The 10,000-nt window shown below is 32.3% G+C and overlaps 1 protein-coding gene across 8 annotated transcripts in view; it reads left to right on the top strand.

Annotated features, from left to right (window-relative positions):
• LOC137625934 (serine-rich adhesin for platelets-like) overlaps window positions 1-10,000 on the top strand; it is a 62,842-nt gene that overhangs the window by 38,512 nt on the left and 14,330 nt on the right. For all 8 annotated transcript variants that reach the window (XM_068356967.1, XM_068356965.1, XM_068356962.1 and 5 more), the window contains exons 14-18: window positions 457-601; window positions 3,773-3,970; window positions 6,793-7,100; window positions 7,791-7,952; window positions 8,973-9,056. In XM_068356967.1, coding sequence (XP_068213068.1) covers window positions 457-601; window positions 3,773-3,970; window positions 6,793-7,100; window positions 7,791-7,952; window positions 8,973-9,056 — 897 coding nt within the window. The remainder of the gene's footprint in view (window positions 1-456; window positions 602-3,772; window positions 3,971-6,792; window positions 7,101-7,790; window positions 7,953-8,972; window positions 9,057-10,000) is intronic.

Here is a 10,000-nt window from a genome sequence, read left to right as displayed (position 1 = left end):
TTTTCTCTAGAGTCAGATAGTTATTTGGTAACATGAGAAAAAACTAAAATTATTTATATGTATATTAACTGCTTAAGAGCCATCTTTGTCGCTTTGCTAAGCGAATATTTTGATGTTAAGGCTATTTATGGTATAATATATGTCTCTACATAATGTATACATACACGTTTATATATTTACATATGCATTCATATATATATATATATATATATATATATATATATATATATATATATATATATGTGTGTGTGTGTGTATGTATGTATGTATGTATGTATGTGTATATATATATATATATATATATATATATATATATATACACACACATACATATATGTATATATATACACACATGTGTATATATATATATATATATATATATATATATATATATATATATATGTATACGACTGTGTGTATACATACATAAATTAAAATGAACATTTCTATTTGAAGAAATGAAGCCCTAGTCATCGTCTCGATCAATAATCTCAACGACGAACCCCCTGTTTTCAAAGTTCCAGCCTCAGAGTCCGAAACAATTTTTTATCCGAAGGACGTGGCCCTGCAAAAGGTCGTTGGGCCCGTTATCACACTAAAGGTAAGGTCAGTGACTATAGTCAGTTTCTTTTAATGAGGCGCATTTGCACCAAATCGCAGCGGTACCCTTTTAGCTCGGAAAAGTTTCCTGATCGCTGATTGGTTAGAATTATCTTGTCCAACCAATCAGCGATCAGGAAACTTTTCCGAGCTAAAAAAGCACCGCTGCGAGTTTCTGCAAATCTACCTTGCTAAAAAAATTGACTATAGTGAGTTGATTTGTTTGATAATTATGTTGGAAATCACTCTTACCTAAAGCTAGCCAATAGAAGAAAATTCTTCCGGTTAATTTGGGATTAGAAGTGTCAGATTTTTGGGTTGGCAGATAAACAAAATATGTTGAACAATTTCTCTCTCTCTCTCTCTCTCTCTCTCTCTCTCTCTCTCTCTCTCTCTCTCTCTCTCTCTCTCTCTCTCTCTCTCTCTCTCTCTCTCTCTCTCTCTCTCTCTCTCATAGTAGAGCTGATAACAGCAAATTTTCAGAGGAATTTCTTATTTCCGAAAATAAGTACCAAAATTGACACACGTACTAAGTCGGGATTACTGTTTTGACAAAACCCGATAGTCACCTGAGAATGACGGTGATTTTCTAAGATGGACGCCATTAAATATGCAGAGATATTGCATTCTTGGATAGAATCGTCAAGACTTATCCTATTTAAATATTTGTGTCAAATCTTACATTTTCCCTATGTAGAATTCAAATTTTGGAACCATGGACATGCTGTCCTCCTCGTGCCAACAGTGTGGATTTCAATTCACAACCAAGGCATGCTGGGTGGCACTGATGCTATAAGGCTCAACAATGGGTTTAGTATTAGGTAAATAATTATTTAGTATAGCTAAGTGATTAGTTTAGTATCCCAAATCCTGTAAACCGCACATCGGTTAGCTACTGTAGATTGCTTGTTAGTTTAACATATATGTTTAGTTGGACAGCCACGCCTGAATTGGCAGGGTGCGGCGTCGCGGGAGAGGCTAACCAAGAGTTAGCCAGGCTTTACAATGGTTACTTGGATGATATACAGATTGTACGAGACTTGAATGACAATTTATTTACGACTGGGCTAAGGTCATACATTTTTAATCTCGATTCTAGTCGTATCACATAATCTTATTGTGCATGATTGTAATTAAGATCGTAAAAGGATAAACCTTGGGCCTTAATTCACTAAGTATTGATAATTATTGCACTGTGATAACTGGAATACTATTCACGAAGATGGCGTATGCAGATCCCTGACCGTCTAATGCATGTATTGCCTTTGCCAGAAGAACAGCGAAGAGCTCAAGTCACCACGTACGCAATGACCACAAAAATATGATAGCTACACTGATTTTTATTAATATTCCCTCCTCTCATGCAGTTAATGAGATACCTATTGGTCTTGATCTAGCCAGAATTGATGATGGTGGTGGCATTGAATAAACTTTGAGGGTGAACAAGGCACATTATCACCAAAATTATCGCCTTATATTCAACAACACGAAAATGAAAGAACCAGTAAAGAAGAGCTTTATGATGTGCTCATCCAACAGAATGCCAGACCAAGCTGCGTAGAGCCATCCTTAAAGGCAAAACTTGTGTCATATGTGACGATGAAACCCCACCTTCTGAGCTCTGACAGGTTATGACAACGAACCTTAATAACAAAGTTCATGAATGTGCTCAAACTTTAAATGACTGAAAACTTCTTGCAAGACTCGGCAGTAAAGATGCAATTCATAGCAGCTCAAATACAATTTTGCTTGCTTGACAGACCTGTACTAAAGAGAGAAGACGTACCTCAGGGCCACCAAGAAACTGGAACTAGAACTGGAACCCGCACCCAAAGAGGATGCCCATACAGTGGCATTCTCAGAAATAGTCACCTATCTTGTGGAGACAACCAGTTCTGGGTAAGATCCTGCAGTCGTACAACTTCCTGATAAAGTACATCTGTATACCAGCGCCTGGAACAGCTGGATGTTGTTGCATATACTGTTAACTCCATGACATAAGGAAAAACTGCTATAAAAATACCAGAGTTTGAAATTCACAATTAGGAAACGGCTGTTGTTTTGGATTTCCAGAAAGACGTGAGCTTTGTCTTAACAAAAGCGCCTGACTATCATAGTGAAGCTATTATCATTGGCAAATAGTTGACATCTTGCGAAGACAAATGCTGGATCACAACACATTTAATGGAACCTTCCGTGAGGGGTGCATCAACCACTCTTCCACAGTTTATGGCCATTCATGAACATGGAGCGGACATAAAATCTCAACTGAGGTTTGGCACATGAAATACATATTTAGAAATTGTTCAACTCCTTTAGTACAACTGTTTAATCTGTATCAGTACAACTAACATTGAAAGTACAAAGAAGAAGCTGAAACTCCTTGACACACCAAAGACAGCGAGTCTCTTTCCCTGTTTACTTGGGACTGTCCGTCTAGACAAGACCAGAAAGACAATGTTGGTGTATATGCTTATCAGCATCTCATATGACACGGCGGTAAACAATTCTGCAAAGCTGGGAGATGCAAATGCTACTTTGCAGCAAGACAATATGTGGCAAACAATTATAGGGCTACATTAGACTATAGGGCTATATTGGACTGGCGTTGCCTATGTTATGGAAATTTTTTACCCTAATTATGATTCTGTGACTGATGTCAAGGTACAAGAAAGCTTTTAAGTAGGTACACAGATCGAATTTCAGATTCTACTTAGAGAAATATGTTTGGTAGCAAGATCATTCAAATAAGACAAATCTTTCTTTTTTGTTTAAATGCAATATTTCTGTATACTTATGGCATCCATGTTAGAATGTGGTCGCAATCTTCAAATTTATTGAGTAAGCAGGTTTTTGCTGCTTGTTTCCGGAAATGCAAGATTCCCACTGTTATCTTCTCCACTAGCAGTAGTAAGCTTAGCATACTTAAATATTACTAATAATCTTTACAATATTTATTTGCTATCTATATGAAATTTCAAGCCTTTTATGGTATCAGTTACATACAATCTCCACATTTATGTAATCAAAATCTATGTCCTAAATATTCTTACATTGCTGCTTGATGTTTATAGCTTAATACCTATCACCACGGGACTCCATTCTTTTTTAATTTCCAGACAGAATCATTAAGTAAGTACAAAGCACTTTACATTTTCTAATGTCTTGGCAGGCTGATGACGCTGATCTGCAAGACGGAAAATTGGAAGAAAGCATTATTTACTCCATCACAAGTGAGAGTGCAGGATTCTCCATCGAGGACACAGGTTCTATTTATGTCAACGGTGAATTCTCTTGCGAAGGAGATGGATGTAAGATCAAGGTCGGAGCATCTGATGGCAAGTGGTCAGCAAAAGAATCGACCATTACCGTAAGTCCACGAAGTGTAAATATGTTCTTCTGTCTTATCAATCGAATATATATATATATATATATATATATATATATATATATATATATATATATATATATATATATATATATATATATATATATATTCACAATACACACGCTCACACACATAAACCATATTAGTAAATTACCTAGTTACCACTTCTAGTTCATTACTTTACCATTTTCTACTATATATATTAACAGAAAACGTACTAGGAATTCTATGCGTAACTAAACTAAAGAAGAGTTTGTAGCGTTCAAAACAAAATTTATTGAACCACATGCAAAAATTATCTAAGTGTTTAATAAGGAAATATTTTCTATGTTTAATTTTTGGATATTGTATATTTTCTCCCACTTCTTTACAGGATAAGCCTTACCTTATTACTTTTTTTCTGCATAGGCAACTTCATTCAATAGTATTCTAAAATATGTGTACTAGATAGCTCGAGTATTTAACAAGGCCAGGGTACCGTGCTAAAATTTAAGTTTTGATTGAATGAAAATTATATATTTATATTCTTGTCTTTTAAAACACCCTTGTGTGTCTGTACGCACACTTCTTTCTATATAAAACTCTTTCATATAATTTTACCCTGTTCATACGCATCTAATGCTATTTATGAAATATTACATTTTATGTTGCAAGGAGCCATAGTCACATTTGCTAGCTGATTTCGCAGAGAATTCTCGGTTACTCGACTGTTCAGTTCTTCCAGAATTCTCAGTTTAGGCACGATGACGCTTTAGGAAACGGGTCTCATACAGCTCTTCCCCCTCATCCTCTCCCTATCCCAATCCCTCCCCCTCCCCTCCCCCCCCTCTCATTCTACAGTCACATCAGAATTGAAATGACGTCTCTTTCCATAAACTCCAATCTTCTCTCTCTCTCTCTCTCTCTCTCTCTCTCTCTCTCTCTCTCTCTCTCTCTCTCTCTCTCTCTCTCTCTCTCTCTCTCTTTATATATATATATATATATATATATATATATATATATATATATAGATAGATAGATATATATATAAACAATAAAAACACTATTATTATTATTATTATTATTATTATTGTTATTATTATTATTATTATTATTATTAGGAAACAAGGAAAAATTAAATATTTTAAGAACAGCAAAATATTTAAATAAATATTTCCTATGAAAGCTATAAAAACTTTAACAAAACAAGAGGAAGAGAAATTAGATAGAACAATGTGCCCGAGTGTACACTCAAGCTAAATAACTCTTAACTCAAGACAGAGAATAATGGTTTAATTTTGGAGTGTCCTTCTCCTAGAAGAGATGCTTACCATAGCTAAAGAGTCTCTTCTACTCTTACCAAGAGGAAAAATAGCCACTGAATAATTATAGTGCAATAGTTAACACCTTGGGTGAAGAAGAATTACTTGGTAATCTCAGTGTTGTCAGGAGTACGAAGACAGAGGAGAATCTGTAAAAAATAGGCCAGACTATTCGGCATATGTGTAGGCAAAGAGAAAGTGAACCGCTACCAGAGAGAAGGATGCAATATAGTACTGTCTGTCCAGTCAAAGGACTCTTTAACTCTCTAGCGGTAACATAATTGTAATTAAGTGAACTTATAACTGCCTAATGTGGGAACTGAATTATGAATGGATTATGAATTAGCCAGCAGACGCACAATTGTATGAATAATAGGAATTGAATATTCCCTAGTTCCCTCGTAATGACATCTCGATGAAGATTTCCCTTGCTTGGAATATTTATAAGTTTGCTTGGATGTTGTTTACCCCAACTTTACCCTTCCCAGCGAGGGAATTGTAATGAATTAAAGGAATCCCAATATTCGTTTTAAATGATGCCTTTCGATTAACTTTCCTGACTTGAATGAATTTGAAAATAGTTTTGTTTCGTCTGTTTTTTCTTTCTTTTCTTTTCTTTTCTTTAGATCGCTGTCGTTGTTCCAAATTGCCGAGTTTCTTTATAACGGCCCCTCATGTACTCGTAATTTTTGGTCATTATTCTTTTTATCTATTCTGTTTTGTCTTTCTTCACATATTCTAATTTTATCAGTTCTCTCCTCTGCTTACTATTATCGTAGTTTTACTGATTTTTATGAGCCACATCTTTAATTAAAAATGTGAACGAAACACCACAAGATCTCATCAAACCAAAGTGTATGGGCACCGTGGAAACCATAGAAAACGTAGCAAGTTGGAATACAGAAAACGAATTATATTTTATGGTAACCTGTTATAAATAGAACAAATTTCAAACTTTTGTAACAATGCGATAGAGATGTTTTATGTAGAATATATAAAACTATAATTACAAGCCATGTTAAAGATTTTGGTTAGCCGTAGAAATATCAGTTTTTAATACAGTAAAATCTTTTCAAAAAAGGAATATGATGTAACATATAACGTTTTTGTAACTACTACTACTATTATTATTATTATTATTATTATTATTATTATTATTATTATTATTATTATTATTATTATTATTATTATTATTATTATTATTATTATTATTATTATTACAGATACACTAGCAATCGCAGCAGCAAGTATATTTATAATATCCATATAACTTTATTAAACCGTAGATGTAACACAAACGGCAATCATATAGAGAATCGATCATTAATAGCCGGAATAATTTCTTTCGTTATTTTCCGATTGTTACGAAAAAACATTAAAAACCAACTTTTATTTCCATAGCTAGCTTAAGTATACAATTTAAAACTTATTTCTCCATACTATTGTTGTTACTGTTGTCATATATTGTTATTTACAAATTACTCTTGATTACTATTACTTCAGGTCAAGTCCCTGGACATGAGTTCAATCTTTACCTTAACTATGGACGATACCGAAGTAGGGCAGGTTGACGACGAGCTTGGGAAACTGTCTGACGAGATCGGCCTCCAGATTTCTAAAGTTTACGTCAATCCCGAGATCCAAGTGTCAACTGAGGTTCAAGAGAGTTCTCCGATGCATTCCTCCCACCGGAGCTACGCCAGATACCAACGTTATAAGTCTTCCTCTAACTCAGGAGAACACTGGCAGATTGAGGTCAATCTTTACGCAACTGACGGAGACAGCTTGATCTCGCTGCCGGATTTCAATAAGTAGGATACAATTTAGTTTTTATTCCCTTAGGTTTACATTAAAAAAAAAAAAAAAAAAAAAAAAGAAAGAAAAAAAAGTGATTTTAGTCTTCACGAGATTTATATAGTTTACTGGTTAACTACAAAGGAAACATTTATTTTTCTGTTTTAACTTGCCTTCTATTCATTTTTTCTTCGATTTGCCTTTTATGTTTGGGAGAAGGGTGGTCCACAATTGGGCACATGTTTAGTACATAAGAATTTTCTGTCATCACTCTGATATTAGTTGATTTTAAATTGTCTTATATGCATAATGTCATGGTCAACGATTAAGTTCTGGAAAAGTAAATATTTCATATAGTTTTATCATTGGTGTAAAACATTACGAAATTTACTTCCGTAAATCAGTTTTGCCTGGTAGCTGTATGGCTATTAACCACATACAAATAGTCTCTACAAGCTGTAGATAAGATCAGACACACTTCACTTCAAAACAGATAAAAAAAGGTAAAGTTGTGAGGACTATGAAGCGTGAAGTAGATGAAGATGAATGAAGAAGTATTGATTTAAAAGCTCAGGATAGAGATGAATGGCAAAATATAACTGAGGCGCTTTGCGTCGATGGACGTGGCTGAAGATGATGATGATGATAATGTTGATTCAATCCATGAAAGATGATTAGCATAACAAATAATCATTTTCTCTCCAAAGGAAGTTGACTGACTCGGGCCATAACGCCGCCGATCCATTCGCAGATGAGGCCATCTTCAACCCTCCTACCGGATCTGACACAGGACTAATTGCTGCCGTTTGCGTCCTCGCAATTCTTTTGGCTTGGATATTACTAGGAGGTGGTTTCCTCATGTTTCGACGGTGAGTTTATCTCTCTCTCTCTCTCTCTCTCTCTCTCTCTCTCTCTCTCTCTCTCTCTCTCTCTCTCTCTCTCTCTCTCTCATACGTTTTTTCTTAGGTTATTGAAGGATATATATATATATATATATATATATACATATATATATATATATATATATACACATATACAAATATATATATATATATATATATATGTATATATATATATATATGTATATATAATATACATATATATATAAGTATGTTTATATATATATACATATATATATATATATATATATATATATATATATATATATATACTGTAGATATATATATATATATATATATATATATATATATATATATATATATATACATATATATATATATATATATATATATATATTCATTCAAGTATATGTATATATATATATGCATGTATGTGTGCTTGGACAATAGCCTGTATGTGTACATACGTATATGTGTATTTACACGTGTGTACGTGTGCATGTACAGTAGCCCATATTATTATTATTATTATTATTATTATTACTACTACTTCCCAAGCTACAACACTATTTGGAAAAACAGGATGCTATAAGCCGAGGGGCTTCAACCTGGAAAATATGTATGTGTGTTTATACATGTATATGTGTATGTGTCTGCTTATGTCTGCAGTATTTTACATGGTACATATATTTCCTGTAACCTAACGCTTTAGAGTAATTTATAGGAAAGTAGAAATTGATGATGTCACCATGTTTGCATTATTATTATTGTTATTATTATTATTATTATTATTATTATTATTATTATTATTATTATTATTATTATTATTATTGTTTTTATTATTATTTTCATTATTATTAATGTTATCATTATTATTATTATTATTATTAATTATTATTGATTTTTATTAATTATTATTATTAACTATTTATTATTTATCATTTATTATTCATTATTCATTATTTATTATTCATTATTCATTATTTATTATTTATTATTTATTATTTATTAATGTTATTATACTTTCAGGCACAGATCAAAGAAGAAAACTCCATCTAAAAGTATAAGCACCGTTGGAGGAGCCTACCCAAATCGTGGTTTTTCAGATGACGAGTAAGTCTCTCTCTCTCTCTCTCTCTCTCTCTCTCTCCTCTCTCTCTCTCTCTCTCTCTCTCTCTCTTGTCAGCACTATTAAAAATTTGTCATAAAAAAGTGGTGAAAATCCTGGACCAAATGTTGCCAGGCATTTACCGTTTCAAAAAAACGGATATATTGACGTTAAAAAAAAAAAAAAGTGATATTAAGGTCACTAACCCGTAAAAAATAAGAACAAAGTAGAATAATAATTAATGTCGCCTGTATTTTGCTGAAATACGGCTGAGAACAGTTTAATTTTGCGGGAAATTTCCTATTAAAATTACAGTTTTTTTAACTGTGTTTGAATTATCTTTGTCCTATATGTTGAGGTTTGTTGTAAATTTTAGAGATATATTATTTATAGTTCGTGACAATTAGCATCGTTTTTACTTTTTTTTCTCCATAAATCAGGGTTTGTTTTCAAACCTTTCCCAATTTTAGTCATCTTATACCTATTGTCCGTTTTCATCTTAAACCAATTTCTCCTTAAGTATCTATCTTAAACTCTTGTGTTTTGTGAATCTCAAAAAAATAACTCTTTATGTGCAAATACTTACAACTTATCCCTTCAATGTTAATACGAGTATAGGAGCCTTGATCATAATTTCTTTGATTATTTTCCCTTTTTTAAAGGTTTATTATCTTTTTTTTTCTATAGATTTTCCTTTTGCTACTTTCTTGTGAGTTTTCTATATATATATATAAATATATATATATATATATATATATATATATATATATATATATATATATACATATATATATATATGTATATATGTATATATATATATATATATATATATATATATATATATATATATATATATATATATATATATATATATTATCAAGATAGGTCTCCCCATATACTGTATATTTTCCAAATAACGTTTTCATTGTCTTTTATACATGAATTTCTT

The sequence above is a fragment of the Palaemon carinicauda genome, chromosome 33, assembly GCF_036898095.1.
Source record: "Palaemon carinicauda isolate YSFRI2023 chromosome 33, ASM3689809v2, whole genome shotgun sequence".
NCBI classification, from domain to species: Eukaryota; Metazoa; Arthropoda; class Malacostraca; order Decapoda; family Palaemonidae; genus Palaemon; species Palaemon carinicauda.
This window is presented reverse-complemented; position numbering and strand designations above follow the sequence as displayed.